The sequence below is a fragment of the Garra rufa genome, chromosome 7 (genome assembly GCF_049309525.1).
Source record: "Garra rufa chromosome 7, GarRuf1.0, whole genome shotgun sequence".
In the NCBI taxonomy this organism is placed as follows: domain Eukaryota; kingdom Metazoa; phylum Chordata; class Actinopteri; order Cypriniformes; family Cyprinidae; genus Garra; species Garra rufa.
Genome location: NC_133367.1, coordinates 23,646,254 through 23,672,739, shown reverse-complemented (window position 1 = coordinate 23,672,739; position 26,486 = coordinate 23,646,254). Strand labels below are relative to the sequence as shown.

Genomic DNA, 26,486 nt, shown 5'->3' with positions numbered 1-26,486 from the left:
TTACATTTCTGGTGTAGAAATGAAAATGAATGAGTATATAACGTATTAAGTTGACTGATAAACGATATTGTTACGGAGTGCCCGGCAGCCCCACTAGAGGGCACTCCGATATGAACTCTCTTCTGTTTTGTGTTCACTCAACCCACCATGATTTTACTCTTGTCTGTGTTATGTTCTCATTGGTTCCCCTATTCAATGTGTTTGTCTCCCATTGGTTGTTTCTGTCATGTGACCCCTAGTGTTTGCTATAAAGCCTCTCCCTTCCCCCTCTGTGTTCACTGATCGTTGTTTAGCATTTATCATTAATCTTGTATCTTGTTTCCTTGTTTTCATAGCCTTGTCTCAGTTCTGATAGTCTCTTAGTCATAGTCATAGTTTTTCCCAGTTTCATAGTTTAGTTTCATTTCCCTCTTTGGACTGCTCATTTGGATTTTGACCTTCTGCCTGTGTTTTCAGTTCACGCTTTGGATTATCTTGGATGTTCTTGTTTGCTGGTGATTTTGACCCTGCTTGTCAACCACGATCTGTTTAATAAAGCTTTGCGTTTGGATCCACCTCATACAGTCTCCGTTACAGATATTTTGAACCGATATATTACATTTCTGGTGTAGAAATGAAAATGAACGAGTACATTACAGATTAAGAAGATGATAACCAATGTTTTTAACCGATATATTACATTTCTGGTGTAGAAATGAAAATGAACGAGTATATTACAGATTAAGACGATGATAACCGATATTTTTAACCGATATATTACATTTCTGGTGTAGAAATGAAAATGAACGAGTACATTGCAGATTAAGAAGATGATAACAGATATTTTTAACCGATATATTACATTTCTGGTGTAGAAATGAAAATGAACGAGTATATTACAGATTAAGAAGATGATAACAGATATTTTTAACCGATATATTACATTTCTGTTGTAGAAATGAAAATGAACGAGTATATTACAGATTAAGTTGACTGATAACCAATATTTTGAACCGATATATTCCATTTCTGTTGTAGAAATGAAAATGAACGAGTATATTACATATTAAGTTGACTGATAACCGATATTTTGAACCGATATATTACATTTCTGGTGTAGAAATGAAAATGAACGAGTATATTACAGATTAAGAAGATGATAACAGATATTTTTAACCGATATATTACATTTCTGTTGTAGAAATGAAAATGAACGAGTATATTACAGATTAAGTTGACTGATAACCAATATTTTGAACCGATATATTCCATTTCTGTTGTAGAAATGAAAATGAACGAGTATATTACATATTAAGTTGACTGATAACCGATATTTTGAACCGATATATTACATTTCTGGTGTAGAAATGAAAATGAACGAGTATATTACAGATTAAGAAGATGATAACAGATATTTTTAACCGATATATTACATTTCTGTTGTAGAAATGAAAATGAACGAGTATATTACAGATTAAGTTGACTGATAACCAATATTTTGAACCGATATATTCCATTTCTGTTGTAGAAATGAAAATGAACGAGTATATTACATATTAAGTTGACTGATAACCGATATTTTGAACCAATATATTACATTTCTGGTGTAGAAATGAAAATGAACGAGTATATTACAGATTAAGAAGATGATAACAGATATTTTTAACCGATATATTACATTTCTGGTGTAGAAATGAAAATGAACGAGTATATTACATATTAAGTTGACTGATAACCGATATATTACATTTCTGGTGTAGAAATGAAAATGAACGAGTATATTACAGATTAAGAAGACAATAACCAATATTTTTAACCGATATATTACATTTCTGGTCTAGAAATTAAAATAAACGAGTATATTACAGATTAAGTAGACAGATAACCGCTATTTTGAACCGTTTTATTACATTTCTGGTGTAAAAATTAAAATGAAAATCAAATGAAAGAATTACAAGGGCTCTGACATAAACTTTAATGTTTTAAAATGATTTTATCATCAAACTGGTTTTGAAAATGACCGATAACCATAAAAAATTCTTAATATCGGCACTGATATTTGGTTGACCACTATTTAATAACATTGTTAAATATAATCTTTAACAAATCTAAAAAAGTAATATATATTTAACTTATATATGTATTCAATAATATACAAACATAATACGATTTTGTTTAAAGTTGAAATACTAAAATATATAAAACTAAATAAACTACAACCTAAAACTATAGACATATATAAAGGACAAACACAAAACTCTAAAACATTAAAAACTTTAATATTATATAAATGATACTAGAATAACATTGGTATATCATTAATGCTTTTGACACTTTTGATCATATTCATACTTAAGTTTTGTATTTTTAATAAACATTTTAAATGTTGAATTTGAATGTAACTTTCACAGAAATCATATATTTCTAAAATATGCCAAATTGGAAGAACTAATGGCTCAGAAAAGTGTTATAATTTCTGAAAAAAGTGCCAACATGAGTTAAAATGTGACATTATCTAATGTAATGACATTTTTTAAGAATGATTCAAATGATACAAAAACAATATTATTTAAATAGTATTACAAGGATACTTTAGATATATCATAGAATCTGTTTTCATTTGTTTTGTTTTTGCAAATGCCCTATTTTTACTATTCCATCCAGTTCTGGCTAATATCAACACTACACATTAAATATCTTCTTACTGCTAAAACCTGAGAGGACAGATGTTTAAATGGTTTGCAACAGGCAATTTATCTTGACTTAAAGTATTTGCGACACATGATGGATTGCAGATGTTAGCGAATCTGCGAACACTTTACAACAAAGTTTGTTAAGCTCCAGAAGAGACATGTGAGTTTACACTGGTTGTTTTCTCAAATTTAAGTGTCAGTTTGCTCTTCATTGATTCTCATTGCTGTCTTGGAGAAACAGTTGCGATATTGACAATATTTGTGATTTTTCTTACCTACAGTCAATTGCAAATGGTCTAAACTAATTAATTGTGTTAGTTTGGAATAGGCTGGTGTTATATCGTCTTCCTTCGGCTCAGTCGGCGTCCTGTTTTACGCTTGTTAAATCCTTGTTATGTTCACTGCAAGTAATCTAGCAGAGCCTGTGTGTTCTATTCAGTGCCAGTCACTTTCCCTGTCAGGCTCTATGGGGGTTTTGAGGATGAGGAACCACATCCTAAAAAAGTAAAATATTTCTGCAGGGCTTCTTAAAACACCCTGCTCAGGTTGCAGTGTGATAAACTCGAAAGAGTGTTTTTCCCATGCATTATGCAATTGCAAGATCAAAAAGACTGAATAATCGTTTGATCAGTGCACGATTTTGTTTTTCACAAAAAAGCAGGTTATAAAAATGCGCTGAACTTTGGGTCAGGTCGTACATGATATGATTTCTTATATGAAATAAATGAGACTAGTGTTAATTCAGCTACTGCAGTGGTGAGGTGTTTCAAAGGAAAACTTTTAAAACTTAAAAATAATAATAATAATAAAAAAAAAGAAGATTTATTTTGCATTTGGAAAAGCAACTGCATTTTCTAAAATCAATTACAATAGTCATTATTATAAATAATCACTTGTAGTGAAATTAAACATACGCTATTTATGTTTATTTTTGTGATTATTTCGCAAAATTGCTATATCCAGTTTCAATTCCCTGCTTGCCAAACTAAAACAGAACAGACAGAAGCTTATTTTTCTAGTCAGCGTTTATCCAGCTGCTAAGGCATACAACATGTTTATTTTTGTCATCATTTCACGAAATTGCTATATCCAGCAAAGAGAGCCCTCAGAACAGTTTCAATCTCAATTCAATTTCAAAAGTTTTCAGGAGACAATCACAAACTTTGCCTAGACACCAAATTCAGAATCAAAAGTCAAGTTAATAATAGAACTCAGCAAAATGCCTTTCAGGGCTCTACACTTACTTTTCTTTCACTTGTGCTCCTAACTTATATTAAAAAAAAATCAATAAATAAAAAAAAATCAGGAGCACTGTCTAATCAATAATTTAAAAATCTGATCAAAATCGGGAGAGGCATTGTTCTAACTTTATTAAAAGTATGTAATCTTTTATATCAATAAAAATTCTCACCTTTTATTTACATTTGAACAAAAAGTGGCATGTCCAAAATTATTCATACCCTTCCCAAACTGTCACAGTCTATGGGAAAATCCAAAGTTCTATACCATTCCAAATAGTCCAAGCTGTTCTAAAGTATCCTAATTATTCTGATTCATGGGGAACTGCTGTTTTAATCAACTCTATTTACGTTAAATTATTTTATTATTTATAAAATAATCGTGAGAAGTGTTTTATTCTCTAGATATTACTTAATTTATCTTAAATCTTATATATTTTTTTAAATAATTTTAACTAAATTGCTTGGTAATATTTATATTTATAATATTAATACAATTTATAATATAATAATTTCTTACTTTAATGTTAAATTTAAATGCATTTTTAGTTTAAATGTTTTAATTTGTCAGTGTTTAGCTTTTTTATTTTTTAATGTAAATATTAAATTTTAATTTTTTCTAAAATAAAGTTAGTCATAATATTCTATTTATATGTTCTATTCTACTTTTGTTTCTTTTTTGCTCTTTATTAATTTTTTAATTATTTTTACCTTTGTTGTTGTAGTTGTATAAAATATTATAATATATTGTCACATTTAACTGCATGTTTAAACTTGATTTAAGTAAGCAAATTTTAATGTTTATTTATTTGTTTATTTATTTTAATTTTTTCTGTTTTTGTTTACATTTTTCTTTCATTTTTGAAAATTAAAGTTTTTTTATTAATAGAGGAAAGGTTTGTGAATAAAGTCATCAAATTAGTTGTAATATTGTGTAAATATACTATAAAAAAAACATAAATCTGAAAAGTGTTTTTTCTCTAAATATTACTTAGATTTTGTCAATGTTTGTTTAAATAATTTTTAGTTTAACTAAATTGCTGTGGTAATATTATATTATATGAAATATTACAATTTACAATTTATGATATAATTATTATTTATTGTTACATTTTTTAATGTTTATTTATTTGGAAATGTTTCTTTTTTCTTTTCTTTTTTTTAACCTGGAAAACTGCAAGACATCAAATCATAAAATTAGGCATAATGTTCAGTTTCGATCTTCTATTCTATTTGTGTATGTTTTTATCTTTATTGAGTTCTTTATTAAATTATTTTTACCATTGTTGTTGTATAAATAAACATTTTAATGTATATTTATTAGGGGTGGGCATAGATTAATTTTTTTAATCTAGATTAATCTAGATTAAATCTTGGAATTAATCTAGATTAATCTAGATTAAAATGGTTGATTTGAATTCTGCTGAAGGCATTCAGAATATGTGTGCTACCCAAATAATGACTTAAAGTCTTTGAGAATGGATCATAAAGCTCATAAAGCTGTTCTATGATCATTTGTTGGTGAGAATAAATTATGTTCAATTAGATGTACTTGTGTTTACTAACTAACTAACAATGAAATTATTTTTTCTACCTATTAGATTGTGTTTTTTTAAACGTCAACACCTACCCAGCCCATTACATGTTACACCCTACTTTTATTTTGACAGGTTGCCTTGAAGTTTCTGTATCATACAGTATGATATGATGCTAGGTTTCTCAAATGAAACGGTAAAAGTGACACTCACAGCAGTTTGGGAGATTGAGTTTATCTGTTCATGTGAGATGAAAATGCCAAAAATTACCGGGAGCATCACGTGTGTTTCAGTATGCGTGTAGTAAAAGCTCGTCTCCGCAATGCATACACACAGCTAGGCAAACGGAACATACCGGATTCATATTAAAACGGTCTTTTTGCATTTCAGTTTTCACATACACTAGTCCATATCGCAATTTGAATTAAGTGACTGACCAACATTTGATTTATGAATCCAAAAAACGACGAATTTACGTGGCATTTCGCGCTATAGTAGATTCGGTTTTTAAGAATGGAGGACGACGCGATCCCGTCTGTGTTTTGGCGGAGGAGACGTAAACGCGCGAACATATTCTATAGTCTTCGGTATACATCCGCGTTAAACTATCAAGGTGAAAGTCATCATAGCTTGCGTAGTTTAGACCCAGCTCCCAACCCAATTTTGAGAATAGATTAACGGCGATATTTTTTTTACCGCGCGATAAGAGTTTCACGTTAACGCAGCACGTTAACGCCGATAACGGCCCACCACTAATATTTATTTGTTTGTTTATTTTAAGTTTCTATTTTTTTCCTGTTTTTGTTTTTATTTTATTTTTTTTAAGAATAAAGTAGTTATATTAATATAGTAGTTTTGTGAATAAAGTCAACAAATTAGCCATAATTCTGTGTAAATATTCTATAAATTATAAAAAATACAACATTCTGTAAAGTGCTTTATTCTCTGAATATTACTTTTATTAAATGATACGATTTTGTTACAAATTTATCGTAAATCTTTCATATTTTAGGTTTTTTTTTTGTTTATTTTAAATAATTTTTGGTTTAAAAATTGCTGTGGTAGTATTATATTAAATGAAATATTATAATTTATAATAATTCATTATTTCTATTGTTACATTTAATTGCATTTTTATACAATTTTAAATGTTTATTTGTTTGACAATGTTTCATTTTTAAACTTAAATATGTATATACATATTATTTTTAAAGAATAAATTATATATAAATTATATATAAATTATATATAAATTTTATATATATATATATTCACCTGAAAATTTTGTTGTTGTTGTATAAAAAATATTACTATATTTAAGTGTTACATTGAACTACATATTTTAACTTGATTTAAATTAATTAAATATATCTATTCATTTATTTATTTATAATTTCAAGTATTTTTCCATTTTTGTTTCTATTTTTCCTTTTTTTAACCATGGAACTAAAACTAAAATGCTATTATAATAAACAAGTGTATTGTAAAATATTATGAAATATGAGCTTATTCTATATTTAATCAATTTTGTGATCAATTTCTGATTTATATATACGAGATCAAGCAGTTCTTCACAAAGTGCAGTGTTTTGGGACCTAAAATGTGTATTTTTCTTTTTTAAAGATGTCGATTTAGTATTGACGCAGATTTCCACAACATGACTTGACCTTTTCTGACACCTAGCTGTTTTCCGCATCGACCATCTGTCAGCTTTTTCTTCTTCTTTTGAATCACTTCTGAAAGAACCTGTGGAGATGTTTGCCTGCCATCCGGTTTTATGGCCTTCAGATCAGCCACTTGCATTTGTGGGCTTCAATGCTATTTATATCTTATATGATTGATAGAAGGTTGGAAACGACTAGATAAAAGTATCTTTGTTCCATTTCAGCCTTTAAAGTGTGGTGTGTTTGAAGTGTTTGTTATGTGACTGTCTGTATGTTGCTTGAGAGTACTTGAGTGATCAGTTTTGACATCACGTCTCCTTCTCTAGATGTTGGTTCTGTGGAGGGGCTGGCGTACCACAGAGGATGGGATGTCTTGTATTGGACGAGCTCCACCACAGCTAGCGTCACCCGCCACAGCATTGACCAGACCAGGCCAAATGCCTTCAACAGAGACACGGTGGTCTCGCTGTCTGAGGAGGACCATCCGCACGTCCTCACTCTGGACGAATGTCAGAAGTAAGTCTAGAGATTTACGTTCATCTTTGGCATTTAAAAAAAATTACATTTGTCTTCTTCCTATGTCGAAGTGCTTTACCATGTAATGAACATTTCCATCTGTATGACACACATATTTACACAAACAGCTACTCCATTTGTACTCGAATTTAACTTTTGGGAATTGTTTTTTTTTATTAATTGTTTTATTTTTATGTTATTATTTAAATTATAATATGTGTGTGTGTTTGTGTGTGTGTGTGTGTGTGTGTGTGTTAGAGTGCGGATCGGGCCGCATTTTTCTGTCCGAGCCCGGCCCGAGTCCGACAGAGCAGTAACCGAACCCGACCCGAGCCCGACAAGCATTAAGATATTTATGTCCGAGCCCGATCCCAGCCCGACACAGTTAAAATCTCTTTTTACTCATACTAATGACACATGCACTTTTTTGTGTGGAAAGCCCGCTTTTATTAAGCCACTGTAAAAAAAGCGTTCGGAAATGTCAACAGATGAGAGCATCAGTGCACACTGGGCAAAAAGCGCCGTTATAACACAGGCGCACTATCGCGCTGAGGTGACCGAGCCCGACCCGAACCCGAGCATCCTTTCTAAATATCTGTCCGAACCCGGCCCGACCCGTCGGGTTCCGTCGGGTCCCGTCGGGCTCGGCTCGGGTATCCATCCTCTAGTGTGTGTGTGTGTGTGTGTGTGTGTGTGTTAATATTCAATATAACATTTATGTACATATGCATATTATTATTATTATTATTATTATTATTATTATTATTATTATTATTGAAATGCATATAGAAATATTAATAAATATTATTATACAAATTATATTTATTAGTATAGAAAAATGTTTAATTATGTCACCAAAATGCAGCCATTCCAGTTTTGAAATGCATTTATTTTATTTTATTTTATTTTAATTATATTAAAAATTAATTTATTAGTGTAGATAAACGTTTTCCACCAAAATACAGCTATTCAAGAATTGAAAAAACATTTATTTTATTTTATTTTATTTTAATTATATTAAAAATTTATTTATCAGTGTAGATAAATGTTTTCCACTAAAATACAGCCGTTCATGAATTGAAATGCATTAATTTTATTTAATTTTAATTATTTATTTATGAGTAATATTATAAATTATATTTATTAGTGTAGATTAATGTTTTACACCAAAAAACTGCTTTTCAGGAATTGAAAATGCATTATTTTATTTTATTTTATTTTATTTTATTTTATTTTATTTTATTTTATTTTATTTTATTTTATTTTATTTTATTTTATTTTATTAATATTTTAATAATATTATACATTAATGTATTAGTGTAGATAAATATTTTCTACCAAAATACAGCTATTCAAGAATTGAAAATGCATTATTTTATTTTATTTTATTTTATTTTATTTTATTTTATTTTATTTTATTTTATTTTATTTTATTTTATTTTAATAATATTATACATTCATTTATTAGAGTAGATAAACATTTTCCACAAAAATGCAGCTTATAAATTATATTTATTAGTGTAGATAAATGTTTTACACCAAAAAAACTGCTTTTCAGGAATTGAAAATGCATTATTTTATTTTATTTTATTTTATTTTATTTTATTTTATTTTATTTTATTTTATTTTATTTTAATAATATTATACATTAATGTATTAGTGTAGATAAATATTTTCCACCAAAATACAGCTATTCAAGAATTGAAAATGCATTATTTTATTTTATTTTATTTTATATTAATAATATTATACATTAATTTATTAGTGTAGATAAACGTTTTCCACCAAAATACAGCTATTCAAGAATTGAAAAAGCATTTATTTTATTTTATTTTATTTTAATTATATAAAAAAATGTATTTATTAGTCTAGATAAATGTTTTCCACTAAAATACAGCCGTTCATGAATTGAAAATGCATTAATTTAATTTAATTTAATTTATTTATTTATTAATATTATAAATTATATTTATTAGTGTAGATACATTTTTTACACCAAAAAACAGCTATTCAGGAATTGAAAATGCATTATTTTATTTTGTTATTTTATTTTATTTTATTTTATTTTAATAATATTATACATTAATTTATTAGTGTAGATAAATATTTTCCACCAAAATACAGCTATTCAAGAATTGAAAATGCATTATTTTATTTTATTTTATTTTATTTTATTTTATTTTATTTTAATAAAATTATAAATTAGTTTATTAGTGTAGATAAACGTTTTCCACCAAAATACAGCTGTTCAGAAATTAAAAATGCATTTATTTTATTTTAATAATATTATAAATTATATTTATTATTGTAGAACTGTAGATAAATGTTATTTTATTTTAATAATATTATAAAGTATATTTATTATTGTATAACTGTAGATAAATGTTATTTTATTTTATTTTAATGATATTATAAATTATATTTATTAGTGTATAAATGTTTTCCACCAAAATACAGCTGTTCAGGAATTGAAATTGTATTTATATGTTTTTTTTTCATTTTATTTTATTTTAATCTTATTATAAATTATATTTAGTACTGTAGAACTGTAGATAAATGTTTCCCACCGAAACACAGTTGTTAGAAATTGTAAATGTATTTATTTTATTGTATTTTAATAATATTTTAAAAACATAACTGCTGTGCACCTTGAGTCAAAACAAGGGCACTGATATATTTCAAGATCAATTAGTGCAAGTTTCTTTCAGTTGAAACTGCTCAGACTTAGGTGACATTGGTGATGATGTATTTTATCTATTTTGCAAGTCCAAAATTATTTACTTTAAATTAAAGTAAATTAAAAACCATCCATCTCAATTGCCAAAAGTTTCTGCGTACCACCTCACCTCAAAATAGCCCTTGTTGATAAATTTGTTTTGATGGCTGTCTTTCCAAAAGGTCAGTTAAGGGAGGGATCCTCTAATTATTTTGGAGTAATTAGGCGCCGGACCACATGCAGAGTATTAATTTTACATCAGTGAGTTATGAGCTTCATAAAGATTCAAATTTTAAAAAACAGTGTGACCTGCGCCACAGAGATCTGCAGCATTAATCTCTAAACGCATCTGCATCTCTTGATCTCTGTCAGCAATTCCTTTCATTTTTAAATTAGAAAACATTAATTAAGTTTCACTTTTATGCATTTATTTATTTATTTATTATTTTTTTCTGCTTTGGCAAATTGCTGAACTGTTCACGGTTGCCTTTTTGTTTGATCCATACAAGCTGCTAAACTGCTAAAACTTACCTGTAAAAACACAAGGTAACAACAGGAGCATTACTGTGTTTAACACAACAAAAGTTTCCTAAACACAATTCTACGGACATTCTCTTCAGTTAGAAGACTTTAGACTTTGTGAACCCTTGTATTGCTTATAACTTCTCAGTGGTGTAAAGTATGCTATTTTTTAGCTGTAGCATTAAAATGGCTGTTTGTTCTCTAAGAAATATTTCACCAGCAATGAAAGACATTGTACTTGTTTACTTTGATTTTACCTCAGGCGTCTACATTTAAATTGACTTTAACATTTCCCGCCCTTTTTGGGCTAAATTCAATTCAGTAAAATGTCAAATTTTCCTATTTCTGTCAGACTCTCGACTATAAAAATTCCTTGATGCTTGAAAATGTTGTGTATAGAAGCAAAAATATTAGCTAGCGTTAGCTTTTGTTGAATTGCTAAGGGTGCACAAACAGGATTATTACTGTGTTTAACACAACAAATGTTTGCTAAACACAATTCTACAGACATTCTCTTCAGTTTTCCAAGTAGGAAATCTGAAATTTAGACTTTGTGAACCCTTGTATTGCTTATTACTTCTCCATGGATTTAAGTATGCTATTTTTTTTAGCATTTAGCATTAAAATGGCTGTTTCTTCTCTAAGAAATATTTCACCACCAATCATGAATTGTAAGATATTTTGAGATAAACTGAGATTATAAAAGAGATTGTACTTTGTTTAGTTTGATTTTAGCTCAGCTATCTACATTTAAAGTGACTTCAGCATTTCTCGCCATTTTTGGGCTAAATTCTATTCAGTAAAATGGCAAATTTTCCTATTTCTGTCAGACTTTCGACTATAAAAATTCCTTGATGCTTGAAAATGTTGTGTATAGAATCAAAACATGTTAGCTAGGGTTAATTTTGTCGAACTGCTACAGGTAAACAAGGCTATGCTAGCATTAGCATTGTGTTCTTCAGGTGTACTATAATAAACAGGGGCATTACTGTGCTTGTAACATTGAAAATTTAGACTTTGCGAACCCTTTGGCTTCTCAATGGTTTAAAAAACAGTATGCTATATTTTACCTGTAGCGTTAACAAAGCTATTTGGACTCTAAGGAACATTTCACCGCTTCATATCCTGACAGCACTTAGTTGGACTGTAGCAGTCGGTGCGTTAGCCTGTTAGAGCATTAGCACGGCAATAAGTGGCTGCTGCTGTCAGCAAGAAGTCCCAGCGATTCAAAAGCTGCCAAAGATCACAGCTAGGAGTCACACACCGGCACTAGCGGCTGACACTGCAAGGTGCCGTCACATGCCCACACTCGTCTCAAGCACAAGGACATGCTTCGTCCTTCCACAGACCAGTCTTTTTCTGCCACATTAAAAGGAAAAAGAGCTGATGCTATTAGGCTGTAGCTTTTTTAATTATAATTGCAGATGAATACATTTTTAATGAGGCTATTAGCATAGTGTAGCGCAGCATGAAGGGTGCACTTTTGGTTTAAGAAGACTTGCGTGTAGACTTGTGACATTTTTATGTGGCATTCAAAAGAAAACATTCACAGTATGTCGGAAATTTTGCAGATTTGAAGAAGGAATGGCTCAAAAAATGTAAAAAAAAAAAAAAAACATTCACTTTAGTTGCTAGAAGATGCAGCTAAGCTTGGTATTATCTAATGTAACGACATTTGGACATAGGGGTGACATAATTATCTACATAAAGTACTACGCAACTGATCATAAACATATGAAAATTCACCTGACTATACAAAAAAATAAATAAATAAATTTGAGCAAATAAATAGTTCATTCATTCTGCAAAATATAAGAAACAGGCAACTGATCATAAACTTATGAAATGTTAAAAATATACAAATGCATAAATAATAAAATAAAATAAAATATAATATAATGAAAAAACTGGTCAGAGACTTATGAAAAGTCCTGTCATATGTAGTAAATAAAAATATAGGGCTGTCAGATTGATGAGTTCATTTAATAAAATTTATTATTATTTTTTTTTTATGCAACTGATCATATACTTATAAAAAGTAGTTTTTTTGGTCACATATAAAAGTAAATATAAGAAAAACAATGAATAAAAGTAATATGTATTTATCCAAACCCAATTTTCAGCCAGCTCCATTTTGGTGGAAAAAGTCATATCTAAAAATAAATAAATAAATAAATAAATAAATAAATAAATAAATAAATAAATAAATAAATAAATAAATAAATAAAATAAAAATGATAATAATACTAATATAAATAAAAATGATAATAATACTCATATAAATAAAAATTATAATAATAATTCTTCTTCTTAGTATTATTATTATTATTATTATTATTATTATTATTATTAGTCTATTTATTTCTTTAAACTCAGTTTTCAACCAGCTCCATTTTGGTGAAAAAGTCATTTCTGTACTAAAATAAATAAATAATAATAATAATAATAATAATAATAATAATAATAATTATTATTATTATTATTATTATTATTATTAGTCTATTTATTTATTTTAACTCAGTTCTCATCTAGCTCCATTAAGGTGAAAAGGTCATGTCTATACTAAAACAAACTAATAATAATAATAATAATAATAATAATAATAATAATAATAATAATAATAATAATAATAATAAAATATTATTATTATTATTATTATTATTACAATTATTATTATTATTATTATTATTATTATTATATTTATTTAAACTCAGCTCCATTTTTTGTGAAAAAGCCATATCTGTACTACTACTACTACTACTACTACTACTACTACTACTACTACTACTACTACTACTACTAATAATAATAATAATAATAATAATAATAATAATAATATGTATTTGTTTATTTATTTATGTAAACACAGTTCTCAGCCAGCTCCATTTGTGTGAAAAAGTCATATATGTACTAACAATCAAAAAACAAAAATACAAATAAATAAATATAATAATACTTATAATAAAACGTATTATTATAACTATTATTATAAAATTCAAGATATATGTAAAATAATAAAATAAATATAAAATAAATGTATTTTCAAAAAATAAATAAAATAAATAAATATATATAAATGATAAAAGTACGAGCATAAAACACTTTTGATTGTACCCAAGTTTTGGTTTCTTCTTTTTTTTATGCACATTTTAAATGTGATATTTAAATGTGACTTTTAAAGTATGTCTGAAATATGTCAAATTTGAAAAACTAATGGCTCAGAAAAGTGAGAAAAATTCTGAGAAAAGTGCTTGCATGACTTAAGTTTGACATTATCTAATGTACTGACATTTTTGAGGATGACTCAAATGCTCAAGTTCTTTAGGACTTCAGGACATGATGTGACAGCTAACAGTCTGTTTGCGTTTCCCCCAGCTTGATGTTCTGGACTAACTGGAACGAGCAGAATCCGAGCATCATGAGATCGACCTTAACCGGCCGGAACGTCCGCGTCATTGTTAGCGTGGATGTCATCACACCTAACGGACTCACCATTGACCACAAAGCCGAAAAGCTCTATTTTTCTGACGGCAGTCTGGGCCACATCGAGAGGTGTGATTACGACGGCTCGCACAGATACGTAAGTATGGGGCAGCTTTGTGTGGGACTTTTAAAAAATGCACAGAAGTGCATTAGCTGAAGCGGAGCCTGTGTCTTAAGAGCTCCGCGAATGTCTTTCAGCCTTTGTGAAGCTTTTCTGTTTGGCTGAGGTGAGACATTGAAGGAGGACATAAAGAAACTTCGATCCCATCCACTGAAAACAGGTTGCGTGGGTTCAGTACATTGTCAGTTGAAACCAAAAACTTGCTCTTGCCTGGAGGACCAAATAAAAGGCCCTAACTCTGTTAAACAATAACTGAACATTTCTTCTTATTGATCTTAGTTCTAGGTAACGGTGTTTTCTAAGGTCATCTATTCACCTTCAGGATGCAGTATGCCATGTTTCTGTCATACATAGTGAGTAGGACTGTCAGTTTAACTACTGACGAGGAATTTAGTAAAACAAACATATTTACAACTCTACTCAAGGAATTATCCCACAAACTGCTAAAGCAGATGGTTTTAATGTTTACGTTCATTAAAGGCCAAAAGCTGCAGGTAAGAGGTTTTGCTTTTGCTGTTTTTCAGTTGACAACCACCAACGATGTTGTGACGCGCTAAATGGGTTCTAGCTGGCTAATGAAACTACCTGCTCACTAGGCTATTAAAAGGTGAAAATTGGTCTGGGCGAACAAAAGGAAGATTTGTTTTGTTGCGTGTCAGACGGATAGCAAGGCTAGCGAGGCGCATCCTGTCAGTGGCATCTAGGTTATTGCTGACAGATTTAAACTCCAGCCTTTTCAAACTTCCTCTAGAGAAAAAAAAAAAAAAATGCGAAGCCACACATTCAAACTCCCAGGAGTTCTGAATTAATCATGCAAATTAGATGAAACTTTTTTTAATAACAGCAAACAAATGACCTTATTTACTTTCATAAAGGTAAAGTGTAAGCTACTTGTATTAACCAATGGAACTGCAGCAGTTGGAAAGTGATTAATTATATTCATATATACAGTATATTGTTAGGAGATTTGCACTTAAACACTGCGTAATTAATCAGTTTCTTCAAAGGTAGTCAGTGCATTGTAGAAATGTTATAGTAGTGATATAGTAATGTGTTGTAGAACGCAGCACTGTTATTATTTTTCAAATGAGGCTCATTGCTATTGAAGCCCATTTCTCCCAGTGAATACAATATAAAAAAAAAGTAATTGTGACTTTGTATTGGACAATTCTTTTTTCTAACAATTGTGAGATATGAACTCGCAACAGCAAGCTATAAAGTCAGAATTGTGAGATATTAACTTGCAGTGGTGAGTTATAAAGTAAGTGTTGTGTGATATAAAAAAGAAATAACTCCAAATTGCAAGATTTAGACTCTCTTTAGGTTTATAAACTTCCAATTCTGAGAAATAAAGTCAGAATTGCACAATTCAGACTTTTTTCTCAGAATTATAAGTTCATATCTCACAATTGTGACTTTTTTCTCAGGATTGCGAGTCTGTCTTGCAATTCTACCTTTATTTCTTGCAATTGCGAGTTTATATCCTGCTATTCTGACTTTATAATACTATAATAATACTGTGACTTTATATCACACAATTCTGAGAAAAAAAGACAAATGCGAGTTTATATCTCTCAGTTCTGACTTTATAACTCACAATTGTGAGTTTATATCTCACAATTCTGAGAAAAAAAAACGTGAAAATTATGCAATTCTGAGAATAAAAATCACAGTTACCAGTTTGTCTTGTAATTCTGCCGTTATTTCTTGCTATTGCGAGTTTATATCCTGCTATTCTGACTTTATAACTCATAACTGTGACTTTATATCACACAATTCTGAGAAAAAAAAGACAAATGTGTATTCATATCTCACAGTTCTGACTTTATAACTCACAATTGTGAGTTTATATCTCAGAATTCTGAGAAAAAATGTTAAAATTATGCAATTCTGAGAAAAAAATTTGAGTTTGTCTTGCAATTTTGCCTTTATTTCTTGCTATTTCAAGTTTATATCCTGCTATTCTGACTTTATAACTCATAACTGTGACATTATATTACACAATTCTGAGAAAAAAAGACAAATGCAAGTTTATGTCTCTCAGTTCTGACTTTACAACTCACAATTGTGAGTATATCTCACAATTCTGAGAAAAAAAATCTGAATTACGAGTTTGTCTTGCAATTCTACCTTTATTTCTTGCAACTGCAAGTTTATATCCTGCTATTCTGACTTTATAACTCATAACTGTGACTTTATATCACACAATTCTGAGAAAAAAAGACAAATGTGAGTTTATATCTCTCGGTTCTGACTTTTTAACTTACAATTGTGAGTATATCTCACAATTCTGAGAAAAAAAGTCAAAATTATGCAAGAATTGTGAGTTTATCTTGCAATTCTGCCTTTATTTTTTTCAATTGCATAATTTTCGCTTTTTTTCTCAGAATTGTGAGATATAAACTCACAATTGTGAGTTACAAAGTCAGAACTGAGAGATATAAACTCACATTTGTCTTTTTTCTCAGAATTATGTGATATAAAGTCATAGTTATGAGTTATAAGGTTAAAATAGCAGAATATAAACTCGGAATTTCTTAAGTTACTTTTTCCTTTTTTATTAATCTCAAAATTCTGACTTCATAAGTCACAATTGTGACTTTATATCTTACAATTCTAAGAAGAAGGGTCAAAATTATGCAACTGTGAAATGTAAACTCACAATTCAAAATTCTGAATAAATTCAGAATTGTGAGATATAAACTTGCAATTGTAAGAAAAAAGTCAGAATTGCAAGATTTGAACTCTCAAATGTAGGAAAGAAGTCAGAATTGCGAAATATAAACTCGCCATTGTGCGAAAAAAAGTCAGAATATCAAGTTTATGTCTTGCAATTCTGACTTTCTCGCAAAAAGTCAGAATTGTGAGATATAAACTTGCCATTGCAAGAAAAAAGTCAGAATTGCGAGTTTGTCTTGCAATTCTGATTTGATTTCTCACACTTGCTAGTTTATATTCCTGCTATTCTGACTTTATAACTCGTAATGGTGACTTTATATTACATTAATCTGAGAAAAATACAGAAATGCAAGTTTATATCTCTCAATTCTGACTTTATAACTTGCAATTGCGAGTTTATATCTAAGAATTTGGAAAAAAGTCAGAATTACGCAATTCTGAGAAAAAAAGAATTGCAAGCTCTAGAAATAAAGATTTTTAAGAATTGTGTCTTGTTTTCCCTCAGAATTGCGAGGTTCTCTGCTAGTTTATATCTCTCAATTCTGACTTTATAACTCGCAATTGCAAGTTTATATTTTACAGGGACTTTTTTCTGAGGAAAAAAACTAAATTACACAATTCTGAGAATAAAAGTCACTAACTCGTCACTGACTTTATATCATGAAATTCTAAGAAAAACAGACAGAAATGCAAGATTATATCTTAAAATTCTGACTTTATATTCTGAATTAAAACTGTAATTTTGACATTGTATCACACAATTCTGACTTTGACTTGCATTTGCAAGTTTTTATCTCAGAATTAAGAAGAAAAGGTCAAAATTATGCAATTGCAAAATGTAAACTTGTAAAATGTCACAAATCATTCTGCCGCTTATTAAAACCCAATCAGTTCTTTGTTTTTTGTTTTTCTGTAAATATCCAGTTCTGTTACTCTTTAAAAAAAACTCAAAAACTCAATTAAGCAGGTTTTATTGTGAAAACCTGGCAACCCTGGACTAGTGCTTGCTTGTAGCAGTTACAGCGTGCTTCGGAAACCCTCCACCTCCCCCAGCTCCACCTTTCTAGATCTGTTATTTTAACAGTTTCTTTAAAGAACATAGTGAATGTGTTGTAGAAATGTCACACTAATGTTATTGCTTTCAAATGAGGCTTTTCTGTTTATAGCTGGCTTTAAAAAGCATTTGCGTCAACTCATTTGTAGTTTTAAGTTTTTAACAATTTTACAACTATTTCTTTAATGGAAAAATGGCAGATAAAAATCTTTCACAATGTCACTAATCATTCTGGCGCTCATAAAAATAACACCCAATCAGTTCTGACAATTTTATAAGCACTTCAATTCTGAGAAAGTCAGAATTGTGAGATATAAACTCGCAATTGTGAGAAAAAATCTGAATGCCAAGTGTATGTCTTGCCACTTTATAACTCACAATTGTGAATTGTGAGGGGATAGTCAGAATTGTAAGAGATGTTGCAAGGTATAAACTCACAATTGTAAGAAAAAAGTCAGAATTGCGAGATATAAATGTGCAATTGTGAGACAAGTCAGAACTACAAGTTTGTCTTGCAATTCTGACTTTATTTCTCGCAATTGCTAGTTTATATTGCACTGTTCTGACTTTATAACTCTTAACTGACTTAATATCACGCAATTCTGACAATAAAGACAGAAATGCAAGTTTATATCTCAGAATTCTGACTGTATAACTCACAATTGTGATTTTCTATCTCGCAATTCTTAGAAAAAAAATCAAAATGATGCAATTGCGAAATGTAAATTCGCAATTCTGAGAAATAAAGTCAGAATTGTAAGAGAAAGTCAGAATTGCAAGATATAAACTCGCAATTGTAAAAATGTCAGATTTGCGTGATATATACTCACAATTCCGAGAAAAAAAGTCAGAATTGCGAGTTTGTGTCTTGCAGTTCTTACTTTATTTCTCGCAATTGCTAGTTTACGTGCTGCGATTCTGACTTTATAACTTGTAATTGTGACATTATATCACACAATTCTGAGAAAAATACAGAAATGTAAGCTTATATCTCTCAATTCTGACTTACAGACTCACAATTGTAAATTTTTATCTCAGAATTCCGAGGGCGAAAAAAGTAACAATTGCACAATTGCAAAATGTAAACTTGCAATTCTAAAAAAAAAAAAAAAAAAAGTCAGAATTGTGAGAGATAGTTAGAATTGCAAGATATCTCTCAATTGCAGCATGCTTCAGAAACCCTCCACCTCCCCCAGCTCCACCTGTCTAGATTCCATTTAACGAGTCAAAGAGAAAAAAATTGTCACTTCCTGATAAACTGGCACTAAATATCACTAAGAAAAGTTGGAGAAGCCATTTAATAGAACAATTTTCATATAAAATAAATTGCTTGTGCCTCATAGCGAGCAGACAAAACGCAATAAATGAGAAAAATGTTTTTTTTGCTAAATTTGGCATTTCCATCATTCATTTTTGATCCAATACTTCAAAATGCAGAGAAATACAGGGCGATGGAAATGTAGCTAGTATAGCTTTTTCAATATGTTTGAGTTACCCTCCATCACATCATTGGAGAGCAACGTCTGTGATAATCCCTGCTTAGAAGCTACTTGAAACGTAAGCCTGCTCTCGGAGCGGGAATGTCATGTTCTTGTCCACTGGTTCGTAATTCAATGCTAAAAAGTTTCGATCTTGAGAGCATGAAGAGGTTTTCACCTGCCGAGACGACAGCTCTGATATGAGAACGTCACGCAGATGTGTCTGCCGAATCTTTCATCCTGATCCCCCACACATGTGCGGGCGGCGACGGAACACTTGGGAATAAAGACGTCTTGACTGCACGAGGGTGCGAACACGTGTTTGACATGTTGTCATCGTGGATTAAAGCGCGAGTCTCGTCTCTCCACGCGCCCATCGAGCCGCCTATTATTACAGAAAGACTCTGGCATTCAAACGGACGACCCTTCAGAGACATCTGTGTCTGCGTGTTTTATAGAAGAGCGCTTAATGCTGCACTTCAGAACAGATGTGTATGGCTCACGAAAGCCTTTTTGGAAATAAATAGCGAAAAACATGAAAAGCCCTTCAAGCTGGAAAAATTGTGTGCAGCCTCTATTTTTGTTGATGGGTTACATGCAGTTATCATAGAAACTGTAGTGATGAATTTGCTGTGGGTTGTTTTGTGGACATTGTATCCTATCATAATGTCACAGAAATATTGGTATCTCTGTTTATTTGGAATTCTTTATTTATTTACCAAACGGTGACTAGCTTTTATTGTACTTACCAAAGTCTAATTTTACACACATTTGTTGAGTGTAGATTTTGTTCATTTCTGAATCTTTCATTTCCATCAGGCACGTAGAACAGGCCCTCTGAAAACACAGCTTACCTTCCCCCTCGAGGCTGTGCGTGATGTACTGTATCCCTGTGTCTGTTACGACAGCGATTCCATTTACACTCTCTGTAGATCTGGGTTAATCATTTATAATGTGGGGGATAATGGAGGAGGGCTGTCCTTCGGGTGTCACTGTGGTTTCCCCTCCGGCTCTGGACAGGCCCGTGTGTCTGTGTGAATTATACAGATGCTCAGTGTGCTTTATTTTGGTCTGTGTGCCTTTGTGCTGAGGCACATAAAGTAAACCACCTGATGGAAGTGTGCTGTACGGCAGGAGAGATGCTTTCATTTATTTATTACCAGTGCTGGAAAGTTTTACAATTGCATTGTTTATAAATAGACTGTCTGTCCATCCATCCAACCGTCCATTGTTCTATTGTTCTACCTGTCGGTCTGTCTGTCCATCTGTCCAACCATCCATCTGCATGTCCGTCTATCATTCTGTCTGTCTGTCTGTCTGTCTGTCCATCTGTCCAACCATCCATCTACATGTCCGTCTATCATTCTGTCTGTCTGTCCACATGTCCGTTCATCCGTTCATCTATCATTCTATCGTTCTACCTGTCTGTCTGTCTGTCTGTCTATCTATCTATCTGTTTACCCATCCATCCGCATGTCTGTCTATCCATCCATCATTTTACCTGTCTGTCTGTCCATACACATGTCCGTCCACCCATCATTCTATCATTCTGTCTATTTGTTTGTCCATCCATCATTTTGCCTGTATGTATGCATGTCTGTCCGACCATCCATCCATCCATCTTTAATTCTATAATTTTGCCTGCTGTCTATCTGTCTGTCCATCCGTCCATCCATCCATCTATCATTCTATCATTTTACCTGTCTATCTGTCTGTCTGTCTATCTGTCCATCTGTCCACATGTCCGTCGTCCATCCATCATTCTATTGTTCTAGCTGTCTGTCCATCCATCCATCTGCATGTCTGTCCATTCATCCATCCATCATTCTATCATTTTAGCTGTCTGTCCACATGTCCGTCCATCCATCCATCGTTCTATTGTTGTATATCTGTATTGTCTGTATATCTGTCTACCTATCTCTGCACCCATCTTTTCCATCAGTCTATTGTTCTGTCATTCTATCTATAGTTCAACCTGTCTGACTGTTCGCCCACCAATCTATCGTTTATCGCCTTCCCTGTCTGTCTGCCTGTCTGTCTGTCTGTCTGTCTGTCTGTCTGTCTGTCTGTCTATCTGTCTGTCTCTGTCCATCCATCTATCAATCTATTGTTTTTCCTGTTTATCTATCTGTCTGTCCGTCCACATGTTCGCCCATCCACAAGTCCATCCATCTGCATGTCCGTCTATCCATTCATCTATCATTCTGTCATTCTACTTGTCTTTCTGTTTAACTGTCTGTCCATCCATCTGTAATTCTATAATTTTACCAATCTGTCTGTCTATCTATCTGTCCATCTGTCCATCCACCCGCATGTTCATCCATCCGTATGTCTGTCCATTCATTCATCCATCCATCATTCTATCATTCTACCTGTCTGTCTGTCTGTCTGTCTGTCCATCCATCCTGTCCATCAGTTCGTCTCTTCAGCATTCTATTGTTCTATAATTATATTTATTATTTTACCTGTCCGTCCATCCATCCATTCATTGTTAAATTGTTGTACCGGTCTGTATGTCTGTCTACCTATCTGTGCATCAGTCTATTCCATCAGTCTATTGTTCTGTCATTCTGTCTATAGTTTAACCTGTCTGTCTGTTTGTTGGCCAACCCATCCATCGTTCTATTGTTTTACCATCTGTCCAACCATCCATCTGCATGTCCGTCTTTCTGTCCACATGTCCGTCCATCCATCCATCATTGTATTGTTTTACCTGCATGTCCGAACATCCATTCATCTATCATTCTATCATTCTACATGTCTGTCTGTCTACTTGTCTGTCCATCCATTTATCATTCTATAATTTTACCTGTCTATCTATCTGTCTATCTGTCCATCTGTCCGCCAGTCCTCATGTTTGTCCATCCGCATGTCCGTCCGTCCATCATTCTAGCATTCTACCTGTCTGTCTGTTTGTCTACCTGTCTGTCCATCCATCTGCATGTCTGTTTATTCATCCCTCAATCTATCCGTCCATCCATCCATTCTTCATTCCATCGTTCTGTCACTCTATCTATAGCTCAATCTATATCTATCTATAGTCTATCTAACCGTCCATCCATCCATCCATCCATTGTTCTGTCATTCTGTTATTCTGTCTTTCATTCTACTTGTCCATCCATCCATCCATCCATCATCCATCATTCCATCATTCTGTCACTCTATCATTCTATGATTCTATCTATAGTTCAACCTGCCTCTCTTTTCGTTCACCTATCCATCATTCTATTGTTCTACCTCTCAGTCCGTCTATCTATCTATCTATCCGTCCATCTATCATTCTGTCATTGTCTAACATTCTACCTCTCTGTCCATCCATCCATCCATCCATCCATCCATCCATCCATCCTTTTATCTATAGTTCACCCTGTCTGTCTGTTCGTCCATCCATCAATCCATTGTTTCATCTGTCTGTTTTGCTATCTATCTGACATTTAAATATCCATCCATCAATCATTCCATTATTCTGTCACTCTATCGTACTATCGTTCTATCTATAGTTAAATCTGTTGTTCTGTTCATCCAACCATCCATCATTCTATTGTTCTACTTCTGTCAGTCAGTCTGTCTTTCTATCTATCTGTCCGTACGTCTGTCTATCATTCTGTCTAATATTCTACCTCTCCATCCATCCATCCATCCATCCATCATTCTATAATTTTATATATAGTTCAACATGTCTGTCTGCTTGTCCATTCATCAATCTATCCATAGTTTCATCCATCTGTCTTGCTATCTGGCATTTAAAGATCAGTCCAAAAAGTTTACAAACTTTTTGAGGTCATGAGAAATATAAATTCACCAAAACTTTTGACTATTAGTCTATAACCTGAAATATTTAATAGGGCTCTTGTAAAAACAGCCTTTTATTACCAGGATATTTCCCTCTCCTAAATTCTTCTTTCTATATTTGTAGGTCATTGTGAAATCAGGACCCGGAACGTTCTTTGGCTTGGCAATTTACAGAGACTTCATCTTCTGGTCTGACTGGACGCAGCGGGCCGTGATCCGCTCTGATAAGTTCACTGGAGCCAATACGAAAGTCCTCCGCGTTGACATCCCTCATCAACCGATGGGAATCATCGCTGTTTCCAACGACACCAACAGCTGTACGTGATTAATTTCCTTTGTTCTATCACATGACTCAACTGTTTTAACATTTAATTCAAACCAAATGTTTTTAGCTATATCGATACTAAAGTGTTCGGTCAACAAACTATGGTAGTATATTTTTAAAACCCTCGAATTAAAGAGAGTTATAAAACCAAATGTTCTGGAAAACAAGCGGATAAACACCTTTCCTGGTTGACGTAGCGGAGTCTTGTTTGTATTGGTCACATAAAGCTTGTTTTATTATTCACACAAGGTGTCTGATATGCTTACTCTGTGATGACAGTAAACACAATGCAAAGGCACTGATGTTAGATGCGGCAGAAGTCACTGGGGGCTTTTTTGATGGGTGTGCAGTGAAGCTAGAACAAAATCAACACATTCTGACATGAGGGTCAGATAAGATGAACGTAGTCACGGTGGTCTTTGCTTACTCTACGTATTACAGGACAAACTAAGCTTATGTCAACACGGTGTGATAAATACAAAGGCAAATCATATTGAGTGACTGTACATCATTAGAGGGGACTCATCCAGTAACTACAGGCTGACATATTTCAGTAAGTAAAATAAATTGTGTCCAGAGTAAAGGACCTGCTCTAAGTCTAAGTTTTTGATTCAGATTTAATCTGTATGTTCAAATCCTGAATCAAGATTGTGATTAGGGTTTAGATTATGACCTCGACTCAAATGCAGATTGTGATTCAGATTCCTGTTGCTTTGAATCTGTGATCTATTTTGTGTGTCCATTTATATTCAAATGTTTTGCAATCAGATTTTGAATCAGATAGATAAATATACAGATACTCTTACTCTTTTTTTAAAATCCACATCTAGATTTTGCATTCAGATTATGATCTGTATTGTACCTATATTGCAATCTATATTCTATTTGCTCTGAATATATAGTTTCTAAATATAAATTGTGATCTAAATTTAGATTTATTAAATAGACTGTAAAAATAGACTGTGATTCAAATTAATTTTTTACTCTAAATCCACATTCAGGATTCCGATTATGATATATATTTACATCCATATTATAATTTAGTTTGTGATCTATTTTTGAAAAAAAAAAAAAAAGTATGAGTCATGCTATAAATACAGACTGTGATTCAAATTCTGTTTGATTTAAGTTTAGATTTTGGATTCAGATTGTGATCTGTATTTTACACCCATATTGCAATCTAGATTCTGTTTGCTGTGAACACACAGTTTCTAAATACAAATTGCAATCTAAATTTAGATTTATGAAGTAGGCTATAAATGCATACTTTGATCCTTCACTCTAAATTTAGATTCTTGATTCATATTATGTTTTACATTCATATTACAATGTAGATTCAGTTTGCTCCACATATATTATTATAAATGAAAAATTTGTGATTTATGCAATAGTTTAAAATTCAGATTTATTTATTTAAAATCTAGATTCCTGATGCAGTTTGCAATCTATGTTGTACATATTGTAATCTGGATTATATTTGGTCTGGATATATAGATTCTAATATGTAATCTAATATGTATTCAATATTTATTCTGTGTAATGTATATTCAAATTATATGATTTACAATCAGATTTTGAATCAGATAAATAAATATACTGATTTGTTTTTACTCTAAATCCACATTTGATAGTTTATCTGCATTCAAAAAGTATGATTTATGCTATGAATGCAGACTGTGATTTAAATCTAGATTTTGGATTCTGATCTGTATTGTACACCTATATTGCAATCTATATTATATTTGCTCTTAATATATATATTCTAAATATAAATTGTGATCAAATAGATTATAAAAATAGACTGCGATTCAAATTATTTTTTAACTCTAAATCCACATTCAGGGTTCAGATTATGATACATATTTTAAATCCATATTACAGTTTAGATTCTTTTGTGATTATATTTTCAAAACATATTTGTAATTGTGATTCAGATTCAGATTGTGACCTTTGGTTTAAACCTAGATTTTGGATTTAGATTGTGATCTGTATTTTACACCCATTTTGCAATCTAGATTCTATTTGCTCTGAATACATAATTTCTAAATACAAATTCCGACCTAAATTTAGTTTTAGTAGACTATAAATGCAGACTGTGATCCAGGTTCTTGTTCACTCAAAGTGTGATTCTTGATTCAGAATATGTCTCACATTCATATTACAACGCTGATTCAGTTTGCTTCAAATATATAGATTATGAATGAAAAATAGTGAATTATACTTTATGCAATTAGTACAATAGTTTATAATTCAGATTTATTTATTTAAAAACTAGATTCCTGATGCAGTTTACAATCTATGTTGTACATATCTGATTGTAATTTAAATTCTGTTTACACTGAATATAAATTCTAAATACACTGAATATAAATTCTAAGTACACATCTAATTATAATTTAGACTCTAAATACATATTCCTGTAGTTATGAATCTAGATTCTGGGTCCAGATTACAGTTTACATTGTATTTTATATCAGTATTTTAAATTCAGTTTTCTCTTGTGTTTTTCTAAATAAGAGACATAGAAATTCCAATTAGAAGATGTGCACTTTATTTTTATAACAAAAATATATACATATAAAAAATGTAAAGAAAAAAAAAAGATTAATAAATATATTTGCATGCTTTAGATGTGCTAATCCATCTTGGGTCCTTCCTTTAAAATACTCTTTTGAATATTTTGAGACTCTG

The 26,486-nt window shown here is 31.1% G+C and overlaps 1 protein-coding gene across 1 annotated transcript in view; it reads left to right on the top strand.

Annotated features, from left to right (window-relative positions):
* LOC141338048 (low-density lipoprotein receptor-related protein 1B-like) overlaps positions 1-26,486 on the top strand; it is a 104,962-nt gene that overhangs the window by 17,403 nt on the left and 61,073 nt on the right. The window contains exons 7-9 of the mRNA XM_073843618.1: positions 7,436-7,625; positions 14,239-14,443; positions 23,595-23,787. Of these exons, the coding sequence (XP_073699719.1) occupies positions 7,436-7,625; positions 14,239-14,443; positions 23,595-23,787 (588 nt within the window). The remainder of the gene's footprint in view (positions 1-7,435; positions 7,626-14,238; positions 14,444-23,594; positions 23,788-26,486) is intronic.